At 36.7% G+C, this 25,895-nt stretch overlaps 1 protein-coding gene across 1 annotated transcript; it reads right to left on the reverse strand.

Annotated features, from left to right (window-relative positions):
- Window positions 1-825: 825 nt before the first annotated feature.
- LOC103129679 (cortexin-3-like) lies at window positions 826-9,310 on the reverse strand. The gene is made up of 2 exons (XM_007540853.2): window positions 8,955-9,310; window positions 826-3,335 (listed from the first exon to the last, which is right to left on the reverse strand). Exon 2 carries the CDS (start codon window positions 3,255-3,257, stop codon window positions 3,006-3,008), a length of 252 nt encoding a protein of 83 aa, XP_007540915.1. The 5' UTR covers window positions 3,258-3,335; window positions 8,955-9,310; the 3' UTR covers window positions 826-3,005.
- Between the last annotated feature and the right edge of the window lie 16,585 nt (window positions 9,311-25,895).

The following is a 25,895-nucleotide window of genomic DNA, read 5'->3' on the forward strand; positions in this document are numbered from 1 at the left end:
TTGCCTTCAGTTTAATTTTTTTGTGAACTGGAATCATAAAATAAACTGTATTTAAATGACTCCTTATTTAAAACAAACTGGCCCCTCCTGCCAGATACCAGCAGGTCAAAGAAGGTGTGTTTGTAACCATACAATAAATGTTTAATTTTAACTTCACAGTACAAGCAGTTATCAATTATTGATGATGTTTCTTTCACTATTCTGACTTTTAAAAACACTGAGGCTTTAGTAAAGATGTTGTCTCTTACATAACAATTCAAAAAGCACAGGCTGCACATTACTTAAAATTCTGATCCACATCTGTTCCTCTGCTCTCCCTTGAAAAAAATAAATAAATAAGAAATGGTGAAAGCGTGATATCTGCAGAATTACTAAGCAACCTAAAAGATTCACAAATTCTCTTGCGGAGAAAAACTATGTTTTACATAATATAAGAAATGATGCAGGGGCCTTTGCAGGTGTGCACATCAGCATATGCAGATTGTGAGAGAGGAAATTATTCTGCAGATTTTTTCTGAAGAGTTTTTGCTCAAAGGAGAGGTCCTGGGTCTGGAGCCTGGAGACCGCTCTGTGTGCATGTTCGTACCCAGACGAAGTGTCTGGTCTCATTGCAAACCAATCGAGACACCTGCCGGCTACCCCTGCCAAACCCTGATAAAATGGAAAAGAGTGTGTGAGCCTCGGGCAGATACTGCCTTGTAAAGGTCAGGAAGGATTCAAACAGCCATTTCGTCACCCCATTCCAGGTGTTTGTTCTTAACAAAACCAACTTTTACATCCCGGTTTATTAACATGATCAAATAAAAGACATAAAACAGCTCGTTGTGGACTCTGATCATTTTTATTACAAAAAGAAGAGCAGCTCAAGGCAAAGAAACAGATCGAAACAAAAGGCTCCAGAACAGACAGAAAAAAGGCTGCTTGAGCAACTGACCCACAACTACAACATCAGGATTAAAGCACTTCACCATTTATCATGCATGGACATACTCTGCAGAATATACGTGCAAGGGAAAAAAACAAACAAAACAAAAACAAAAGAGAGAGAGAGTCAGAGAAACTCACCTCAGCACAACATTGCAACATCTGCATTTTGCAGTAAAAGGCCACAGCAAACCACGAGAACATCACATTTCATCAAAAGGATCACAGCTCACTTTGTGTCCAACCAGGGACAAGATCAGAGATTTTTAAAGTTTTTTTTCCAGTCATTTTTTTAACAAGTTATATGACATCTGTGAAGAGCAAAGACACTGTTGCAATAAAGTCTCCAGTGTGTTTGCTACCTACGATACTGTAAACAATCTACACTATAAGGCGCACAGTTGAAAAGTTGCCCAAAGGAAGAGCCACAACATTAGTTTGTAAAGGGTTGGATGTGAAAATGCTTCATCATCTTCAACATCAACACTGCAGATCTGGCATACCAACTGTCAATATACCAACTGCAGGCAGTAAAATGCTGTTTAGATTTTTTTTAATGGCCGTCACACACAAATGCATCCACTCATAAACACAGACACACATAAAAATAAATAAATAAATAAAAAATATTAACCCATTTTCTCTCTTTTCCCTAGAACATATTTTAAGTTAGGCACACATTACAGCACAGTAAATGTTTTTTTCTTTTTCTTTTTTACTTCAACACCTCTGTTGGTTGTTTACATCTAAACTCGATGAAACTCTGAAGGGACACATACAGGTTAATTTTTTCTTCCTATCACACACACACATAACAGTAAGTAACTCATTGCTGGCGTCTGACTGTTCAATTCGTTCCAAAGCATTAAAGGGAGCTTTTCAACCAAAAATGTCTTCTTTCTGATTGTGACACCTGCTTTATGACCCTATATATATATATATATATATATATATATATATATTACTTTTATATATCTAATAAAGATATAAGGCAATCAGATTACTCTCAGAATGGATCATATCACACAAAGTCTTCTGGACCTCTTTGCAAATTAAGAAAATACTCTTAAAAAAAATGACCTCAACAACCCAAACAAGTCACACTGCATTTTTCTAAACTACTTTAAACACTGATTGTCTACATTATCCATAAAAATTCTAAGATGTGATCAGATGTAAACACTGCCACCATTTATCTGGCTTGTATATCAAAAAACACTGGACCCTGTGTGAACTGTGAGGAAACACCTTCAGACATGAGACGGAGGAGTGAGGTAGTCCACAAAAGAACGGATGGCGGAGAAAAACGATTGTGAACCATAGAGATGTTCACGAGTTATTTTTTTTTTTCTAAATCAGTCATGTGGGTCAAGTCTGAGCCAAGTCTTAATTTTATAATGACTAAAAGTGAAATTTTCTGACTGGATCCATGGCAACCATCTGCCTAAGACACAGAACTTCTTTAAGTTATGAATTCAAATCATTATCCTTGAACATTTCACATTTTTTCCGCAATATTAAATTCAACATGTTAAAAAAAATGTACTTTGAAAATTCATAGGATAGAGTCTTTCCCCCATTAAAACTATGGATTCATATTTAATTTCAAAGTTGAAAACATTCAGCTGATCTACACTTGATAGGCTACTTTCATCCTAATTACATGAGATAAACGTTGTTTCAGGTAAGTCCTAAACCAAGTCCGAGTCAAGTCTTTAAAGTACAAGTTTAAGTAAAATCCAAAGTCTTTGTTTTAACGATTCAAAGGCAACTTGCCTCTTAGTTTCAGAAATTGAGTCCCTATTTCTAGTGAACCTTTAAGAGTTCTTATTCATCATCTTAGTGTGCGGGTTGACAGATTCGCTTCAAACTATGGATCCGGTGATAACTGAGAACTTTCTTATTTGGCAGAGAGAAGCTGTTAAACTCTTTTCACAACCAATCACTGATCTCATAATCAATTGGAACCTTCGGAGAATTTTTCAGAAAAATGTCAATTTTCCAAGTGAATCAGCAGTCATTCAAACGTAGGGCAGCAGTGCTTTGTAAGTATCAATCCAGTCTAATTTTGTTTGGGCTCCTCAGACAATGCGGTAATCAAAGGTGTCCTTTTCAGTGTGGTCTGTCCAGTTGGATGAGGGCATGCTGCGGTAAGGATCGAGCAGGATGCGGAAGCAACGTACGATGAGCAGTGCCAGGAAGATGAAGAGCAGCAGCACAAAGACAAAGGCAGCCTTCTGCTCCAACGTCAGGTAGGAGGGGACATGGTGGCCACCTCCCGACGAGGACAGCGTGCTGCTGAAGAGGCCCTCGGCCATCCTGGGCACATCCATGCTTGACCGTCTCGGCTCCAGCGCTTTGTCGTTTGTTGAAAGATTTCTGAGTGAAATTTGAGCTCAACGGGTTAAAACCTGTGAGAAAACCCAAATGGATAGGTTAGAGATTCTGTCCCTGGAAATTTGACAGCTGAACAAGTAAAACCAGAAAAAAAGAAGCAAAAATAAGCTCCCAGACTTTACAAATGGACATAAAGAGTCTCAGGCCAGAATGAATTTGCTCCTGGATGAGTCTATTTTTGGAACTCCAGCCACAAAGCCTAATCAGTGAATAACAACAACTCAGCATAAAAATCTAAATAGCTCTGGGGGTTTGAATTGTCAATGTGGAGTTTTAGTTATGCAACATTTATTGGAGGCAATGTGGTCTGGAGGTAGATAAGTCACTGGCATCATTATGCAGCTTGATATTGTGAACGTTTTCCGCCCTGTCCTCTGTGAGTTACTCTGATATGCAGCATATCTGCAGCAGCAATTTAAATTCGGGAGAAACATTTATTTTTGAGCATAGGCAGGTATGAGGAAAAATGAATTTCTCCCCAGACAAGGTTGCATCAATGAAGCATGATTCCAGATAGGTTTACAGCAGGAGGATGAAGGACAGATTACCAAGCAGATGCAGTGAACAGTTGCAGAGTCAAATACTGCAAACCTAATATAGATATATAAATCTTTAATGGGTTTTGGCTCATTTACTGCAACTTTTATCACAAAACTTGACTTTGGGCTACCATACTAATGTTTGTTTAGTAGCAGTGCCTCTTTCTCTGCCTTTACTGATGAAATAATGACATTTTGCTTTAACTTTAGATTTATTTTGTAGACAAAAAAAAAAAAAAAAAAAATCCTGAAAAATCTGTTTTTCCATCATTTTCAAAAATGGGGATAAAAAGCCATGACCATCTCGAACAACAAGTAGTTATGTTTATGGAACTATATAAAACATGTTTAAATGTAATTATATTAATGTTATGAACAGTGACATGTTGTGATCCATACAAATAATCAATAATTTTTTAAGATTAAAAAAAATGAAAACATTTCAAGAAAGCAGGCCAAAAATAATGACTCTGAACATCAAATGTATCTCCAATTATAGAATGACTCATATGTGATAAGGTTGATAGTTGAAGGAAATGTTTAATTGGATTATATATCCTAGTAAGCTTGATTAGTTTAAAGAATGACACACATATGTAAGGGAGAAAAACTGCAGTGAAAAAAAACATCACCTTCCTGAATAACTGTATTATTCAGTCACTTATGTGGCTATTGACAGAATAATGTCAATAACCAGTTTAAAAACTGAGTTAACATTTAACTCGGTTTTTGCAAAGAGGAGTTAAATGTTATTAACCACATAAAGGGAGGTTTACAGCCACTTTTTCTGAATTAAGAAATAACTTAAAAAGACTGTATGACAACATAAAGTTGGTTAAAATATTTCAAAAAGCAAGCCATGCCCTGATCTAAGGACAGTTTAATATTACTCCAACTTCAGGGGTCACTTGACTCAGTTTGAAGGCATCATAAATGTCTTTGAATGTTTATGATGAATGTTCAAAGGCGAAAACCACGACTAACAAGAACATGAAGGCTGGGTTCACAATGAGCAACAAGAAATCTTGATGAAGTCCAAGACTTTTAGGAAAGTATTCTGTTGGTTACTTTTTGGGAGGTGAGTAACCTTTGTGGAAGGTCACCCACCTTCCAAAAATTTAGGTCCGTTCAGGAAAAGGACCTAAACAGGTTAACAATCAGGTGATAATTTGATGCTTCAGAACCTACACAAAGTCCCACAGTAGAACCATGATTTCTGCTCTGTATCAAAATATTCTGAAGGAAATTCAATTTATTACTTTAAGTTCAAGCAGCAGGACAAAGGTCTGCAACACACAGTAAGTCCACTTCTAAATGATAAAAACACAAACTGAGTGGTTATAATAAGTTAAAATCTGGACTTAAATCCTCTTGAGATGTTGTGGCATTAAACAGAAACTTAATACTTCAACCTATGTTGCTCATTTAAAACAATTCAGTAATGGCAATTGGGCCAAAGGTTCTGTAAAGGGATGTGAAAGATTCATAAACACTTAAAAACTGTTTTAGCTGCCAAGGATAACACAACCTGTGTTTAGGTTTCGGGTGGATTTACTTTTCACATTGGAATTTTTTGGATAATGTTTTATCTAAATAAATAAAATGTTTTATTCAGGTCATTTGTGATTGATTTTAAATTTTTTTAAGATATGAAAATGAAAGTGAGTGAAAACTTCAACATTTATATTTGTGGTTAGTACAACATTTGCCATGTTAAAACTCTAGTTCTTTATCATAGTTATAGAAAGAAACCAGTTCTGCATTGTATGGAAGTGTTATCCTTTCTCTCTTACAGCCGTGACATTTTAGAAGTTCAAGCTGTTTTTCACTCTGAGGAACTGCTCACTTGGTTTCATCACTGCAAATCCTCTGTTCTTATCCAAACTGAGACGGCTCTGACTGCTCCTGGGCTCATACGCCCAATCACGAGCACTTCAAACAAGTCCAATGAAAAAAAATAAATTATCCCTTTAAGCCTCTTCTGCATCAGTTACAGATTTAAATGAAGGGGTACATCCATCATTTATATTGTTACATAACCACCGACCCAGACTGTATTTGACTGCTAATCAGAAGATAGACATGGGTAAAGAAAAATTACTGATTTCACCGTAATACAACTTTAAATTAGATATGAATTAATATAGCGGATGTAAGGTTGCTTGTATTTTGTTTTTGAAGACCACAGAGGATGATTTCTACTGAATATTAAAAGTAATGCATTTGTGAGTCATTTTTGCATTAGTTTAACTTTACACCTGGAGGTTATGTAGATTTTTTTATATTTAGTCAATGTGAATAATAATGTAGAATCACTTTTTATGTGGTTAGATTATGTATACTGCTACTGACCTTGAAGCCTAGAAGTGGGTGTAACGGCAAGCGCAACATTTCTTTTCTCCTAGTGATTTTGGCAGGCGGCTGTGTGAATCATTTGTTCAAACAGCATGGGGTCAAACAAAAACTTTGACGAGAAGACAGCTGTTTTCCTTTTCTATGGGCGATGCGGGGTAATTCAATCAATTTTAAAACAGTAAGTGGCTCCATTTGATGCTGTTTCTCTATCTGAGAAAATGGCCCGGGAGAGAAAATGTTGCTGAAAACAGAATTTATCTGTAAAGCAAGAGAATCTGTAAACACTGTTTATTAAAACCTTGTAAGGGAATACCCAAATATATAAGTTTTATTATTATTATTATTATTTATTGCTTATTATCTAGTATCTGACTGGTAAATTATGATAATGATAAACAATTTTGTTTGTTTAATTTTTTGGTAGTTCTTTATAGAAAGAGGTATTATGTAAAATAATTTTTCTTAGCTGTATGATTGATATGATAGAATTTTGTTACCTAAACTTTGATTCTTTCATGCATGTTTGAGAATTTGTTTTGAATCTGTGGTGGTAGGAAGCCTAAACACTTGTCATACCACCTAATTACACAAAGCTCCTCCAGACTAGTGGCAGCAGCAATTAGCAAACAGCTGGTGAAACTGTGCATCTGCTGAACTCATTTAGAAACTTTTTCTCAGTTCAACTCAGAATGATTGTAAATGACATAATGGAAAGGCAAAGTTGTGAAGACGTACGAAGGCAGAGTGTCGGAAAGAACAAGAGCCTCTTAAAGTGACACAAGCTAATGTCAAGGCATCAGATTGTGAAGTTGCAGAGCTCAAAGCTGAGCTATAAAGGATTCAGTTGAGGTGTTTCAGGATTGTAAGAATAAAATGACAATAAAATGTTTTTGGTTGGGTTTAATTATATAGTGTGACATCCTTAGATCTTTTTCTCCTCCATGTCGTTTTGAGATATGTCATGCCAGTATAGATGTTTCTGGGTAACGTTTACATAACCAAAATTCCCATCTTTTTTCCCCTTTTTTTATTTTAGGTTGTGTCCTTTGGACATGCTTCAGTAAGCATGAAGAGCTGTCTCAGACACTGACAATCACTTGGGAGAAGCGCTGAATGTGTTATGAGACAACTCAAAGTGACAAGAGGAGCTGTCTCCTCCTGCCTTAGCGGGGGGGGGGTGAAGGTGATGGTGATGGTTGCAACTCACAAGAGAGACACAGATTGAGAAAATCCCAGCCCTGCCTCACTGATCAGCAGCCTGTAATCCATCACACTTAAAGCTCAAAAATGATATTGGACTACAGAGATTCATTGCTGTCACTGAGGAAAAAATGGTGAGTAACAAGGTAGTTTTCCATTCGCCAGTTGGTATTCCATCAGTGTTTACTGTCATATTATCATCGGTTTGTCCTCCAATGACACAGACAGGTTACAGAGTATTATCACTTTAGGCCAGAAACCAGTCAGCTATTTGTTACAAGGTTATGTAATTCACTTCAAAGCCTTGCAGCATTTATTTGATCAGTGACTCCATGACTAAGTACTTCGAGTTTGGGATCATTTCTTGACGGCATTTTTTTGGGGGTAAACAAATGGTTAAGCTCCCAGTGACAATTCAAAAAAGAGAGAAAACGTCTGAAAAGGGGAGCGTTATCTGTCTCTGCTCATCAGCAAATGCTTCATGTGACTATTTTCCAAAATAGTCACAGGATGAAAGAGATTCAAATACACTATATGTCAGGTTTTCGAAACAATTCACCAAGATGAGTTATTTTAGTTCAATAGCAAATCAAGGACTGGTAAAAATGTTAGTCTAGACTCAATGTGACAGAAATACGGAGCTAAATTTAGAAAAACAAGCAGGTTATTTTTGGAATCTTGATGTAAGCTGCAGGCGCTGTCTGTGTTTGCCATAAATAAGGTTATAAAGAATTCAAAAGGCGTTTGTGTAGGGGGAAACGAAAAGGATAATAGAATCACTAAGCTTTGAGAAAAGTCATTTCTGTTTGTCTTTTATCATTAATCTACTAAAAAAAATGAACAGACATGGTATATTAATTTTTAATAATATACTAAAATTACAATTTTATTCTCAGTAGACTTTGCATTTATACATTGCGATGCTGATTTAAAGCATTTATGCATATTGTTTTATATTATATTTATAAAAGAATAGGCTAATTTCATTCAAATGGCTGCGTGTCTTGTTTTATTGGTTTTTTATTTTTTGTTTTTTGTCAAAAAATGCAAAGACAAATATGAACACATAGAATGACTTAACGGGACACCAATAATAGCCAAAAATAAAAGTAACAAACGTTTTCATACTAATGGGGTCTAATTTGCTGTTAAAACATCTAAATTTAAGGAACATAAGTGTGATAATAGGTAGACACACCCACCGATTTACTGATTCAGCGCAGAAATCTCCAAGAATCTCAGCATAGTGATGTCGCCATTTAAATATTGCCAAAAATGCTCTTTATTTATCTACGAGCATGTTGTAATAATCCAGCTGTAAAATATTAAACCACCTTCGGCTTCAGCAGAGCGGGGCTCCTCGCTCTGCACGTGCATGCAATTAGAAACGTGTCCAAATTCCGTTTCTTTTCCTGCCACCGGTAAACCTGCCACACTTTAAATCTGCTATTTTTTGGTGATAAACCGCGTTGAAATGCCTCCAGTATCAGTAGAAGCTGTAGGAGATGCAGGAGAAAGTGACCGAGTCCAAACACTAACCTGTTGTTATCAGGGGAGCTCCACAGTCTCCGTCAGCGGCAGGTCTCCATTCCGGTGGATGCGACGGTATCCTTCAGCTTCCTTCACCTAAACAAGAGGCAGTAGCGAGCAGATGCGTCCCGGCTGACCGCGGGGCTCCTCAGTTCATGGCAGAAAACAAAGCCCGACTCTGGGTATGTTTTTATTTTTCTGTCTATGCTGACTGAGCCCGGCAGACCTCACCCTTCACTGCTCCGCGATGTTTTTTTTGTGTTTTTTTTCACGCCCCTCTCTCTCCTGACGCGCCGCTCATCGCCACAGTAACATGGTCACGGAAGTACCCTGTCGCTACTGGAAACCTGTTGCCATAGCAATCCTCCAGGTAGGGTATGGATGTTGCAAGTGGATAAGTTAAAGGTGTGGTCATGGTTAAACTCAATGGGAGATGTATGATATTGTGCAGTTCCACACACATACATTAACACAGATGTGTAAAAAAAAAATAGATGCATTACTATGCTACTACAGTAGTAAAAGCTCACACAAGAAATTAGACAGTTTCATCCTTCTGTTATCTACACGTACTTACTCTTGGAGCATAAGGGTGCCCATATCCAGCAATCATTGGCTGAGAGGTGGGTTACACCCAGACACACATGTAGCAGTCGTGTTTATGGACTATTAGAGGAAGTACCCGGGGTCTCTACCCGGAGGAGAGACCCCATAAATGCACAAGGAAAACATGCAGATTCTGAGCAGAAAAAAAACAGGTCAGGATCTGAACCCTGGACTTTCTTGCTGCCAGGCAGCAGTCCTACCAACTCACTGTGCCTAAACATTTCCAACCAACATTTTGATTTCATTTATTCAGTGGCAAAAATTTCTCATCCCCAGACCCACTTAAATGTTTTCATTACTCTTCTCAATAGTCAATGGAAACATCTTGACTGGTCTACAATATCAAACCACTTTAGGAATTGCTGACCAGGTTTTTACATATTTTTACTGTTATTTTGGTGATGAGCACTAAGTATTTAAGGTTGGAAGGCCACCTTGACATCATCCCAGTATTCAGCTCCCTCTGGCATTCTTTCAATATTTTTCTTTTAGCAGGCTTGAGTGTATAGGAACTAATTATTTCTCCATGACTTTATGTTTTCCTGGAATGTAAATATCCCCATAAATTAACAAAGTAACCACTAGAGCTAACTTATCCCTACATTCAGTTAGAGAAATTACAAAGATTAAAACAACTGAAACCAAAAACAAGTTAATGTTGCAGCTACACTTTGAGGATGCTGGTACAAAAGGTTAAAAATAATCTCCAAAGCAACTGCAATTTTAAATGTTCTGTTTTATTTTTTTTTCTAAAACAGATAAGTGAAACTAAGTAAACGAGGTTACCTTCTGAATATGCTGTTGGAACTATAGATTTATGTGTAGCACCTTGTAATTTATAATAGAATATGCTTTAGCTTTTCTCTACCTTGTTTTTTTTTTTTAGCTGTATGAGCAATTGCTGGAGGAGCTTGGAGAACAATAATTGCATGGATAAAGCTGCAACCCTAGCAACAAGACTAGGCAACCAAAAAAAGAGCGAAACGAGAACATGCTATGCTCAATGTGACCTGCCTGACCTGAAAAGAGGCAGGATTGCAGAACACATGGAAAACCTATTGTGCACAGTCACTAGACTCTCACTGATGCGTCACCATCCTCAGACGATTTTATCAAATTTGCTGACAACTTCACCATATTGTGGTGTCTGTACTGGCATTAGAGCCCAGTAGAATGTTATTTTACACCAGAGGATCACACAACATGAGCACAACGCTTTTCAGAAATAGAAAAAATCCACTCACTGAATTGGGCATTATTATTTTCACAATCATGAGGAAATAGATTTGATAGCTGTAAAGAACATCCTCACGGACTGAAAAACTGACGTCTCTGCTGAAGGAACATTGGTTTGGTAGTAAGTAATTGGCAATTATAATGCAACATCCTGATCTAACAGTAATTATCAGTGTAATGATTGTCACAGATAAAAAAGTTTATTTAAAAAAAATAATAAGTGTGCTCTTAAAGTTAGATAACTAACGTTTTTAGAGTTATCCTCTTATTCAGTGGTAGTGCTTAATGGAAAAAATGTCAGGATTTAGGTTTTTCTGAGTTCTCTGTATGCTTAGTTTAGGTTTCTCTGTGTCTTATTTTGATCCTGTTCCCTGTGAGTCCTGTCTCCTCCCTAATTGTTTCTCAGGTGTGTCTAGTTCCCTAATTACTCCCTGTGTATTTAAGCCCACCTGTTGTCTCTGTCTTTTGTCAGATCCTTGTCATTTGTAAGTTGTCATTGTTGCACACAGTTGTACTGAGAAGTCCTGTGCCGACTCAGCTCTCGTCTTCAGTCTTTAGTTTTCAGTTGCTACTGGTATTTAGTTGCTGCTAAGTTTTCTGCCAGATAAGCAGGGCCTGTACAGGATAACATTTTGAATGCTCTTTTTAAAAATCCACCAAGGACCCTAAGGTTCTGCTATCACAACAATACAATACATACTATTCCTAACAGACTTGGGGAGCTCTTACACGTTAAGTTGAATGAATTGCCAAAAAAAAAAAAAAAAAAAAAAACACCCTGAAATGACAAGATCTTTCTGTGTACATTTCAAATCTATTGCTACATAAAATTAGCCTCTACATACATTTTGGAGGTTGGGAGGAGTTAGTCTGTGTCTTGCTTACAAGAACAAAGAAAAGAAAGGAAAGATAAAAAAGTATTTGAGTTTTGTTTTAACTCAGCTGCGCCCCACTGATGGGCACAGAAAGCGCTGAGACCTTGGAGGAAGCGTTGGTCCATGAAGTGCAGACTAACCGTGATGTGGAGTTTGGAAAAAAGTTTGAGGTTATAATATTCAGGAATCCACTGTCAGTGTTCAGCAGCGGTACTGTATCTCCACCTGGTGGACTTAATGAAGAACTACATGTGGGCACACTTGATTTAATGTTTATACTGAAATCACCTTGGCATTTATCGCAACTGACTGGCTAGTATTAATGTTAATTCAAGCTTAATATTTTAAGGAGTAATTTAATGGGGAATAGTTTAATCAGAAGTTGATGATGAATAATATTCAAATACACTTCAATAAACCTTAAAATTCCACATTAATCACTTTACACAGAACCTACAGTTATTCATCGGCTCATCTGACACTCACTAAGTGAAACACATCTATTTTTCTTTATGTAGTGAAAACAGAACACAAACAAAAACTGAGGAAATATTTGATTATTTCTTGGCCTAAAATTACAGTGGAATATTTCTAGCCATAATGTTAGTTGATGTAACAACTTTAAGCATAAGTTGGACAACTGTTTTTTTTGTTGTTTTTTTACAGATGATGTATTAAGCTACGTGAATAGTTAGCTTGTTGTGTAGATATCACATTAATATCAAAGTTGAAATAATGATAATTGCAAAAATGTCAGATCTCCTAATTCAATTTAAAAGTAAAAACTGAATGTTGTCTTGTTTCCTTACCATAGTCACCGTTTGTTCTGTGAAAGGTTGCAGTGATATGCTAATTATTCTACATCACTAAGGGAGTCCAAAATGCAAACTGATTAATCAGAATGTATTAATTTATTCAGTGTTTTTCCCAAACAAACAATGCCATCTCTGATGCAAATACAAAGACTTGATGTTTAAATTTTAACTATGATGTTATTATATCTATTATCATATCAAAGTTTCTAGTAATTTACTCCACACCTTCAAAGGTGACCTTGAATGTTTTGGCTGCTCTAGTTAAATTTAGTCAATTCATTTACTAAAACAAGTCGTTTTTCTTGAGTGTTAGAGATAGTTTAGATAAAACTTTTTGTCTCAGAAAGTTTATTTCAGTTTAACTTTGCCTTTGTGCTCAAAACCTTCTAGATGTGGGATGTTTTATCTTTAATTCAATGACTTCCCAGCCCTATCACAAAGGAATTAATTATGTTAACTGTTAAAAAATAATTGTTGGCTTGGCAGGCATGCTACTAATCGTGGTTGTTGCCTTTTTTTTCTCTGTTTATTGAAAATTTCTCTCACTTTGTTGATAAGAACACTTGATTTTTAAAAGACTGAGTTAGAAATAAATTATATATATTCATATGTGTATATACTAGCTAGGATTAGGCATAAGAATATGACCACTCACTTAACAGATTCATTTCTGTGCTTCTAAAGTAATTATTTATCTTTCTGGTTTGTGGCAGGATGTGCTATTCTGTTAAAATAGGGTGCAGCCTTCAGGGAATAAGATTTGTGTGAAAGGATGAACATGATCTTCAGCAATAATTAGGTAGGTGGTACATGTCAAAGGGACACCTACATGAATGTTTCCAAGAAGAACATTGCCCAAGGTATTACACTGCCTCCCCTTCACTTTCTCCCTATACTGCATCCTACAGTCATGTGTTTCTAAGCAACGGATCATCCATATGATGTAGAGGAAAACATAATTTATTAGATCAGGTCATCTTTTTCCACAGGTCCATGCTCCGGTTCTGATGCTTGGACGGCCATTGTTGTAACTTTCAGCCATGAACAGGGCTGATCTGGGGCTGTCCAACCTCCGAGGCATTGAACTGTGATACACTGTGTATGCCTGTTTGGTGCATGTAATATATTACCGTATTTTCCGCACTATACGGCGCACCTAAAAACCTTTAATTTCCTCAAAAGCCGACAGTGCGCCTTATAATCCGGTGCGTCTTATGGACCAATATTGAGCCACAACAGGTCTAGCAACTACGGTCAGCAGCCCCCGGACTTCATTTTCACCGTAGAAGAAGAGGCGTGCGGTGCATGCTGGGATAGTTGTCAGAACGCTGGCTTGTAATCTATTAATAAAGTTTTACTGACCTATCTACCTACCCAGAATCAGGTCGTCTGCTGGTCATTTAGCACCATGTTCTCCACGAACATGCTGTGTGCGAACAGAGAAGGGTGACCATCGTCCGGCCACGGCCCGGCCCAGTCGCTTATCGGAGTCGGACTGTTTTGTTGACATTCCGTTTAGTGCAGCTCCATCTAGTGGATGCATAATGTAACTTCAGCCTCTACTGTAGCATCTATTCTATGCGCCTTATAATGCGGTGCGCCTTATATATGAAAAAAGTTTTAAAATAGGCCATTCATTGAAGGTGCGCCTTATAATCCGGTGTGCCTTATAGTGCGGAAAATACGGTACTCATAATCAGGTTGAAACAGTAATGAGAAGTTGTTCAGGTTACAGAGCAACTTCCACCCCATCAGAAAACATCAGAATAACATCATACAAAAAAAAAAAGAAAGAAAAAGAAACAGTGAGTGAAGCGCCAAAACTTTCAGGCAAAAAACTGTGGAGCCTTCAGTTGGAAGCTGCTCATTCAATCCTTCCCAGAAGCTCAGTTCTGGGAGTTATCCTTTTATTTTGTAAATTGTACCTGGCTTGTGTCTACCTGGCTGAGGATCATTTTGACACAGGTACTGATCCGCTCTGCCTGGGGGTGCCAAATGTCAACCCGAGCCACATCTGATGCTGTGGCACCGACTCAGAGCAACTAGAAAATAAAATACGTTTTATCTGTGGCGTACACCTGCAGTTTCAGTTTCAGATTCTGTTGTCAGGGCTAAAACTTCAAACTTTCTCTTAACGGTTGACTGATATTACTTAAGTCTTAAAACTTTGAATACGTGACTCAAAAAAATCAGTAGTTCATGACATGGACGATATGAATCATTTTCTAGGGAAGTGCAGCCAAGGGCATGGCATGAGTACTCAAACAGAAATATTGATCAGCTCCCCCATAGGCATTTATTTATGTGCATGTATATCTGAGAAGAGAACACTTTGTTTGTGTTTGTATTGCAATAAAATGTGGTCTTACTACACAGGTGACCAACAATAAATTATCTGATTCGAACGTTCACATTTGGTATCAAATTAAAGGATTCGAACAGTTTATTTAATAAATCTCGAGTGTATTTAATCATTTCTATATTAAAATACTTAACTTTGCCAAAACTGGGCTTGATAGTTTTAAACCTCACAAATATTTTAGCACTGTCAACTTAGGTTGGGATTAAAGTGAAAAGCACAATCCTTGTTATATACATTATTTGCTATATTGTCAAAAAAAAATATTTCTTCCATTTGTTTTGCGTACATGGCTTATTATATTTTAATATAAATTTCAGCACTGTTTTGAACATAAGTAAAAATTTTATGTATTTTCATATTTTTTCTATTTTATTTTTTTGCTTATTAACAAGATAATAAAATTGAATTAAAAATGTATTGATGTTAAATATGACTCAAATCAGTTTGATTTGTACATGGTTGCATTTCTTCAGTTGTATACTTTATATGACTATTTGTCAATTATTATTATCCCATTTATTTTTATTGAGTTTTGTTTGCATGCTTGTATCTGATCTTCTGCATAAATACATTTTATTACAATTCCTTTAATAATGTCTAACTGACTTTTGATGTGAATTGATAGATCAAGAAATGAAGAGCTTTTTTTTCTTAAACCAAGAATTTTACAACATTGCATGCAAACCTTGTCTGATTCACCGGGGCTCCACACGAACCAATCTACATGTTTTGCAGGGGGACGAGTGACACAGATGGATACTTACATGCAACCATAAGCAAGCTCTCAGGCTCAGAATGAGGCAGACAGACGGTTTTGACAGACTCCCTCTTGTGTTTCCGGGAAGCTGGATTCCCGTGAGATTTAGCGGATTTGAATCCTGACAGAATCTTCTCAGGCTTAGAGCTTCTTATTGTGGCCAAAACACAACAGATGAAGCTAATCAACCTCCTATGCTAGCTCCAGGATTAGTTTCAAAGTATGAGAGGTCAGAAATGGTTTCCATGCTAACTGCTTAAGAACAGCAGCTCATTTGTTGCTTGAAAGCACTGCAAATGACACTGAAGGCTTTTACTCACATTTGACTTTGCTCTCCAGAGGATAAGATTTTACCAACTGTTTCCATTTAGTTAGTAAAATACAGAGATAGACAGATGGCTAATTCAATAACCTGCCAAGGATATTTTCAAAGTGTCTGTCTTTATCCAGACAGCTTCCATAGACGACTACGTCCTACAGTGACAAACCATCTGGCGAATAAACTTCGACAGCTTCAGTCTAAAAACAGAATGCAGTCAAACAGCTCAAACAGTGTGGCTGCAACACAGATGAGTGTACCTGAAGGCATGCAGCCTACCACAAACTATACTGTAACAAGGCTTAGTGAGAATGCTCAAATTGGGAGTCAGAGGAAGGTTTAACAGTGAGGAGGCAGAGGGAGGCTAGTTTGGCAGGTTAATAGGCAGGAAATAATGCTGCAGAGACTCTGAAAGGAAGAAAAGTGAGTAGCTACAGAGGCAAACTAATGAGAAAACCTACTGGGAGACAAAACACTTGACCAGGAAGTCTGAATCCTGCAAGATGAGTTCCTGTCTAGTTTATTAGAAACACACAATTATTTTTAATGCTCTAACTTGTTTATTGCTGGGTGGTGAGGTAAGAATGAAAACTTTTGTAGAAAAAAATATTTAATTTATTTTCCCTCCCCTTTCCTGGGCAAGTATCTGGGCAGAAAAAATAACATAACTATTATATATGGCCTTTTGCACAAAAATTTATATTTCAAATGAACAACCCTTTCAAGATTTCCAATTTAATTAATCCCAGTTAAATAAAAGTTTAAGCTTGCACTCTGTGCTAAAAATGTGTACTTACTTTTGATTAATTGGAGTGTCAGGTCAGTGATTCTCATTCTCCATGGCTGAAAAATTAATTAATTTGTTATTCCGACATTTTCAAGCTGGAGTTCATTTACTCATGAACCTGCTTATTATTCACAACAACAACATATCAATGTTTTGTGGTGGAGGAAATGCATAGAGTTTTGTATGTAGGTCAGCATTTTTAATTTAGTCTCATCTGACCAGAGAAGTCTCTTCCCCTTGATTTGTGGTGAACTGATTTCCTAAGGATTTTTCTCAACCGTTTCACAAACTTGGCCCTCAGATTTGAGTCCTCACAGGGTTAATTCATGATCGTACGGGGCTTCAAGCAGAATTCGATTTGGAGCTCTTCTTCTTAAGACCAACCCGATTACAAACAGTAGCCTGATACAATTTGGTGTGATCTGGGAGAGAAGGTCAAAGCTTAATTTAAGCTTCAAAGCAATCATAGCTAATTAGTTTGCTGAGATGTATTTGTGAACAGACCAAGTTCAAACACAGATTAAACTTGTAGCATCAGATTGTAACTATGGTAACATAATCAAACAATGAAGTCTAACCCTAACCCTTCGAACTCTCACAAAGTAAACCTGCTAGTCCAAATACATTTTAATTTTAAACTTTAATGATTTGAAAATCTTTCATTTAAATATGCTGAAACATGAATTCAAACTTGATATTATTGTCATTCTCCATCCATCATCTTTACACGCTTATCCCTAATACGGTCGCAAGGTCATCCTCAATACTTGAACATTTTACATCCATAATCTATGGGAGGCCCCTGATGATTTTGGTGGACAGTCATGTACGTCTGTGTTGTGTCTCACTCTTTCCAACATTTATGACATTTTATCTAACCAAATTCTGCTTTCAGCTTCTCTCTTCTCTTCATCTCTGACCTTCCCAACATGCTTCTCGGTCCTCTTGATGCTGATTGGTCACAGATGTTGCCTGATAAATGTGTGAGTCCTTTATACAAAGGTTAAATTACACAAAGGTGGACATTTAAGTTTAAATACATTGGTAAAAACACTTCTTACCTAGGGAGAGTGGGGTTCAAAATACTAGCAAAGCAATCATTTGTGCTTATGCTCCTAAAAAAATATACTAATAACAGCGTTATGACAATGACTCATGGCTGCTAATAGGGTAGGGCCTGTTCTGAATGTTCTCAGCCAGAGCTCTGCTGGACTCAATGCTACTCTCATGTTAAACATAGCAGCATTAGTCAGACTTTCGATGAATGTGTCAGACTCAGGAATTGTTTAAAAACAGCTCTGGGTTCCTGTTTTAACAGCTGCTTTGGCTGGGAGCGTGGATATTTGCATTACTTGACTTTCCCCCATTAAAAACACCTACTAATTTACTGTGTAATCATGCCGGAGCATATTAAACCATATTTCTAATAATTATTCATTCAAAACATCTCACTAACGATTGACTTTGAGAAACCCTGGAAGATTGATGTGTGAACCAAAAAGATCGCTTTTTTGCCTGTTGTTTGCTCTAACAGCACAACAGCAGCTTTTCTACAGGCTACAAAGTTCTCAAAAACATTTTCTAATAAAACTGGCGTATGTGAGAAAGATGTGTCAGCTATCCAACTTTCAAACTTTCTGTTAGAGTTTCTTGAAACCCGCCTGCAGGAAAACTTCTGTTCACATCTGCCATTGACAGTACAAAAAGAGAAGCTGAGGGTGGTATTGATTTCCTTCCTTTCTCCTGGATTTTCCTCTGATGAGCTTCTTTGCTTGACATCTTTTCTCTTACAGTGGTTCATTGCTACTGCATTAAATGAGTGGCCCCGTCTCCCCCTCAGCATTAATTAATAGCTTTGTGCTTCCTTCGGCTCATCTACTCCCATTGACTAATTGCCAACAGAAGCATCTTTGCTAATCCAATTTGGAGCCCTGAATAATCTCCAGGAGCGTCTCAGGCATTATCGGGAATTTGTGGGAACCTGCAGGCCTAATGGCTACTGCACTTTCATTTTATTTATCGGATCTTGTAGATAGATATCTTCTCTTTTGACGTTGCTTATTCTAGATGTACAACTTTCTTTGCACTGCAGGTTTGAATAAATAAGCCTGTTTATGAGAGACCTGTGCACTTTTTATTAGTATATGTGTGTATTTTTTGATTAAGTATTTAACAGCAAGTAAACTAATTCTAGTCTCCTAACTAAACCATCAGGGAAGATTTAGCAAATGTTTAGTTTGAAATATGTTTTTATCTTTTAGGAGAAGTGAAAATTCATTGAAATCCCAAAACTGATCAACCAGTCAATTCAGACTATCTGCACAAAATGCTTTTCTTATCGTTTTATTGTCTTATGCACATTTTGAAAGGAAGTGTTTATATAGTATGAGTCCAAATTGCGCTGGCTGAATTAAAACAGAGGCATACTAAGTGAAGCAATGAATCCCCTTCATGGCGTGCTTGTTTGTCTTTATGTTGTGTAATTATTCCAGCTGACTGGTGTGATGCATTAAAGAGGACGTGCCAGTGGCACAACACCTGGTGGTGGAGCATTTTATTTAAAAAAAAAATAGGGCATTTAATGTTAGTGTTGAGATTGAAATTAACTCAACATGTTTGTTGTGTGAAAAGATACAGTAGTTTGACAAAATGAGAAGCCCAAAAACTTTAGGAAATAAAAACATATTCCAAATAACACCAAGAGTCATACCCTGTCTGCATCCTACCTGGTGGCAGACACAATAATATATCTGCACAGTGAGAAACTGATTCAGTTAAATAACAAACAATTGTTAAGACAATTGAAAATATATCTTCTATTGCAGGAGTGTGATTAAAAAACATGTTTAAATTCAGAACAGCTTACCTTCAATCACAGAATGAGCTCAATATTTGGCAAAGGACACAAAAGAACAATGCAGATGAAAAATCTATTTCTGATCTGGAGGAATCTTGTAGAAAGACTGAGAAGCATTTCTGCTATAAATTAAGATCAATCCTGCTAACAGGTGAGTGTTCCCGAGCTTCACTGTAGGAACCTGAATGTTTGCATTAGACCTTTAAATTAGCAGTTGTCACAACCCTGAGTTGTTGGAACCATGCTTTCTTTTTCAAAGTAGACTCTGCTTGTATGATTAGATACAATTTGAGTTACTAGTTTTAATAAAGATGTAGATATATACATTTATTAATAATTATAAAAGTTTGAGGATATAAGGACAGGTCGCCAAAGGTCAGGCCGTCTCACTTTACCGACCTCAAACAAAACCAGCATTAAAGGTTAGTGCTGTATTTGTACTGCTAAAACCTTTGTTTGTGCCAGCCTAAGTTTAAAAATATTAAAGTATAAAGGCCATCAAAAGGTCAAACAACCTCCAGCTCCCCCCGGTGGTGGAGACAAACATTAGGCTCATCACAACTTTAGATTTTTCCTTCCAACTTTAATGCCTTTCAAATATTTTGCAGCACAATAATTACACAACCAATTTGCACCATTTTTATTTGATTTTGTCAATATGGGGGAACCTAATTGACCTTTGATGATCAAACTTGTTTTGTTTTTTGTTTAGAAAAATATGTCAAATTTTCATTAAAACCACTTGGTATGCTCAGTCCTGCCCTCTGGTTGTTTGATCTATAAACTCCTGAGCTGAGGTACAGTAAAACATAAAAAACCTACTAGAATTTAACTGGAGGCTTGAAAACAGCAATATTGAGAAACTGGTACAAAAGTTAACCTTCTACTGTGCTGCAGTAGAAAATATATTGCAAAATAGATAGAATAAAAAAAATAACGTATTTGCTCACTCTTAGCAGCAATTACTTGTAAACAGAAGAAATAAACTGTTTTTGATGACAACAGAGCTGAGGAGTCATAGACTGCAATAACTAAGTGCAGAATATTTACTCTGTTGTGAAATGCATCCATGTTTTCCTCTCCCCACTTTTCCCTCCAGTCAGTAGCAGTAAATAAATAAAACTACAGCATACATTTCCTTTTCTAGACATTTGTAATTTCTAATCAAACATTTAAGCTTTTAAAACTAATCTCTGTAATGTTCTGCACCATCATTAGGTTGGAGATGTGGTTTTCCAGCATTGACTTGTGTTATTTGATTAAAATGTATTTCCACTCTGTCGCCACAAGGTGTCCTTATGCAGCTATGGCTGTTTGTGTTGAGACTTTAGTCTGTTGAAGAAAAACAACTGTGGTTGAATACCGCTTAGATGGGACTCAGAGGACAGTCAGTTTAAGACCCTGATGAGTTTTTGCTTTCCAAGTTTTTAATCTACTGAAGAGGCTGCAGTAATAGTGGCTTCTTCACTCAAAACTACATAAAGTCTAACATACTCTATATAATCAGCTGTCAAAACTACATTTTGGACACTTCTTGTGTCTAGCTTTGTTAGGATATGTAAAATAATACATGTGATTACCTGTGTTTTACTGAAAATGTATTTGAAATGTGTTTATGTCAGAGCTGATTTTAAGTAAATAAATCTAGGATTTATTCACAACCTAGGTTTCTAGAATTCCCTCCTTTCACTTCTGGAATATTCCCAAAATTAGACGTATCCTGTCTGGGAGTGGCTGGAAAACTTGTCAATGCATTTGCTTCTTCAACTTTTTTACTGTCATGAAGTCAATAAACTGCAGTTAAAAGCCTTCAGTCAATCCAAAATGCTGTAGCAAAAGTTTTGATGAAAATTAGAAAGAGCGATATTATTTCTCCTATTTCTCCAGGTGATCATAAGGGGACGCTGGTTGATGAAACATGTAAAGATATATGGAAGTATTGCTTTAAGTTAGTGTTAACTTATTTGTTGTTACAGCCTAATTATTTTTTCTCTATTTTTACCCCTATCTTGTTTCAGAGCTGAACTGTACACATGATAAATTACAATTTTTCAAAGCTTTTCTCAATTTTTTTATATTTTTTTTATACCACAAAATCTGCTGTTATTATGGCCTGTGCAGACACATTTAACGTCCTTTGCATGAATGAGCTTCTACGTAAAAATCCCAATATCTTTTTTGTCATTCTTGGCATTTCAAGCATAATATGAAGAAGCAGGTTGCCTTCATGCGCCACACCAGTTTTGCTCTGCAAAAATGGATATCTAGAGAAGGTATCTTAACTGTAGGATTGATTTCAATCAATCAGAGTTGTAATGCAAATACATTTTGAGATTGGATTTAAACACTTAACTATGAATCAAGACCAAAGATCTAAACATGTATAAACATAAATGCAGTTATTTTGTTTATGGGAAATTAGCTAACTTCCTGCTTCTGCCTTGGTGAGAGGAAATCAACATTCAGCTTCTCCTCTCGTTCTTTGTTTGCCTCATAAAATGGCTCAGTGGCTTTGTCTTCATTTATTGTTTACCGTGCAAATGGAGGGCATCAGAAGCCCTTTGAAAGACAGTGATCAGTCCATGGCCACTTGGAAGCTAATTGGTCGGATTAACTAACTTTCTGATTGCCACAACAAGGTTCTGTTGTGTCGTATCATTTGAATTAATGAGGCAAGTTTATTAGAAACCTGAAGTGACAGAAATGGAGGGGAAAAACTGCCTCTTCTCTCACTGCACTGTGATGAACATCAGTCACTTCTCAGTGCTTAATATCTGCTGAGGGGGCTCATTTTAATTTAGTTTTAGAGGCTTTTTAGAATCAGTGAAGGCCTTCATTGATGATAAATTAGCAAGAATTTTTGGTACTCATGAAATTAGAGCAATATTTAATGGCACTCTGCATTCCTGTCAGTCAGACCAAATCTTTCACTCTGAAAATGTGCTAAACATAATTGATTTTATGCTGTTAGAGAAGTGCATGATCAAAATGTAAAAAAATTAAGTACCACTCAAAGATTCTCCAGGCAAGTAGACAAGAAAATGAGCCAATAAATCCAGACATTACCAAAAGGGTTTGCTGTAACCTGGAAGAAACCATTCGTTTAGCGGTTTGCAATAATTTCAGAAACAACATCACATTATTGGAGTGCTTGGTTTATTAAGCTTCACTTACTGTATCAAAGCCTGGAAGTGGCTTAAATGTTTCAGATTTGCTGCTTGAAATGCAAACATACATTAAATACTAAACTGGCTCGGTCCCTTTTCAGTTGGCAGTGGTGTAGAAAGCATTTGTTGAATCTTAGATAATGCTGTTACATGTGCAGTTATGTGATCACATGCATACATCCTGTTTTCATTTTGCATCATGTCCAGTGACAGATGGAGCCAAAAAGTATATCTTTAAACCCTTTTTAAGACACAATGGGAGTCCTATTGGTTATGACAGTTGATTTTTTGCATCACTTTATATCTGAAGGAACCTTTAAAATGAAATATGCTTCTTTTCAAATTCATTTAAGTTTTTACCAGAATAAATTTACATGCATAAATGCTAAAAACACATTGTATCATTCATTATGTAAATTACTATAACATCATGTAAATTGCTTTAGCATCTCCTTTCACATATGATTGGAGATACTTAATTTGTGCTCTTGTTTGTGGTCCATCTTTATACAGATAATTAACTGGAGAAGATTTAACACCTATTGATGCTAAAGATCAGAGTATACCGCAGGTGTCGGCCAAGGCATGCACAGCTAATTATAGCAAATGCATGCTAAAAATCTGGAAAAAAAAAAGAAAAAAAAAGAATGAGTATGCACATTTTACCTTCGTGCTTATTACGAAACTGCAGAATGTATGCATCTGGCCCCAAGTCTTTCTGTCTTTGAGGCATGCATGTAATTAAATAAGCTCATTTGTTTCACCTGGCTTCATAGACAAATATAGCAAGGTGTCATCTGCATAACAATGGAGATTCATACTCTTTCTCATGCTTCCGTTTATGCCCAACGGAAGCATGCAGAAAGTGGAAAGGATTGTTGTTGATTTTCCAAATCTATTAGATCAAAACGTTAGAGACAGTTTACCCTTTTTTCTTTATTCATGCAAAAAAGCACAGTATGGTTCCCTGTACTGCCACTCGTCCTTCTAAGGTTAACTTTCAACACCTCCAACGTCTGGAGGTGGTGAACGTAAAGCATGGAAACATACATGGATGAATGGATAAAATCACCAATCCAAATTGAACACCAAATTCACCATGGTTACCACGAGACTCATCACTGGAACAAACCCACTAAAATTTATTGCAATTTAATTGCTTATTGAAGCCAAATTTTGTTTCAGAAATGTTCTTGTTGATTTCCACAACATATACTCATGTTATTAAAATGTTTTAGCCAAGAAGAGACTATTTTCTGCAAGAGCTTTGATAGATAGAATTAGGCAAGTAAGATAGATGCAGAAACTCAACACAAAGCTGCCAGCATGGAATACATGCTATCAATGTTCATAACCAGTTTGTCAACAGCACCTCCTGTCTGTGTAAAAGGGCCATTACTAATGTAAGCATATCTGTTGATACATGGAACAAGAAAATAAATAGGTGGAAGGAAAAAAAGAGAAAGAAATCAATGAGGTGAGTCTTTTAGATCAATCCTGTTGTTCCTCCCATGGTTTCCATTTTCTTCTCACACACACTGCACACAAGCCTGAGTTCATTTATAATGACAACGACTAAAAATGTTGCTGCCTGCACAGAGAAATCTACATGCTTTGAAACCGTCATGTCTTCAATCTCATGCTGACAGTAATGATCCTGGGATGGCGCTTTTTAAGACATGTAATTTGAAGAAAAAATTAGCTTAAGCAAGGAGAAGAAATGTCTTACAGTGAAGAGAGGAGAGAGATGAAGATAAAGAAAGGGAGAGAGTGAATGAGTGGGGTGGTGTTTCTTTTTTTTTTTGTGAATCATTAGCTCAATGGGGCCGCTGCTGTTCCAGGGCTAATTGAGTATCAGTGTGAACCACCAGCAGACTAGCCTCAAAGCTGCTGCCATCAGCACAAACAAGAAGGCAGCTGTGAAAGGTGAAGTTAGCAAAACTGAGCCGTAGGGTTATCATGGATATTTAATGAAACGGAGACATAAAGCATCCAGGTGAGCCTATGCAGAGAATTCAATATTTGCATTTGCTTTCAACGTTAATCATACAGTCGAGAGAAACACTAAACTGTACACAGAGTACTTGTGGCGTTTATCAGTTCCTGTTGATTTCCACTACATAGATTCTTGCAACACATGTCACACATCACAAAATGTGAAAAGGGTTGAGGTGTATGAATTCTTTTGCATGACTCTGAATTGCTTTGTTGCTGAAAATGTGATATAAAATTACCTTACAATATACTTGAGTACATGTTGTATCCATGGAGTGCCTTACAAAAGCAATCTCACTCTTGAAGCCTTGTCACATTTTGTCTCATAGAATCAGCAAGAGCAACGGGGCAATTCATAAAATAGGTGGCATTATGAGGAAAGAACACCAGGTGGAAAATTAAAAGTAACATCTGAAGACAGGAAGTCAAAGCTTGGGCACAAATGGGTCTTCCAAATGGACAGTGACCTAAAGCATGAAGCCATAGCCGTTACAAAGTGGTTTAAAAATAACAAAGTCAATGTTCTGGTGTGGACTACAAACCTGACCCAGTTACACCAGTTCTGTCAGAATTATTGAAAACTACTATGAGAAGCTCATGGAAGGAAAGCAAAAACATTTGATCCAAGTCAAGCAGTTAAAAATTGATGCCACCAAATAATGAGGAAATGTATAATGTATACATTCTTCTGATTTTGAAGACATTCATAGATACATTTCAAACATGTTCCCTCATTATAGTGCTTTTGTTTTTATCAAAAATAAATATTTTAAGTGATTTTAAATGTGTTAGTAAGAGCTTTGGTAAGTTTGGTCTGATTTAACTTCAGAGAATGTCTTTATTTGAAGTATATAGACTGTATTAGTCTGAAAATCCATTTCTTTTTATTCCACTTCACACTTCTGCATTTCACAAAACGTCTCAAGAAAATGAAGAAAAGTTTGTAATTGTTACATGACAAAATGTGGAATAAAGGTCAAGATGTATAAATACTTCTGCAAGGCACTGCATGTAACCTTTAGGCATATTTCTGAGCTAACAGAGGGGAAAAGGAAAGTATGCAGCTTTCTGTCCCCATTACTGTGGTTTAATCCCTGCAGGAAAAAAAAAAACAACAAAAGGCTGAAATTATTCTCCATATTTTCTATCTTTAACCTATGAAGTTAATCCCTTG

Source organism: Poecilia formosa, unplaced genomic scaffold (genome assembly GCF_000485575.1).
Source record: "Poecilia formosa unplaced genomic scaffold, Poecilia_formosa-5.1.2 Scaffold567, whole genome shotgun sequence".
NCBI classification, from domain to species: domain Eukaryota; kingdom Metazoa; phylum Chordata; class Actinopteri; order Cyprinodontiformes; family Poeciliidae; genus Poecilia; species Poecilia formosa.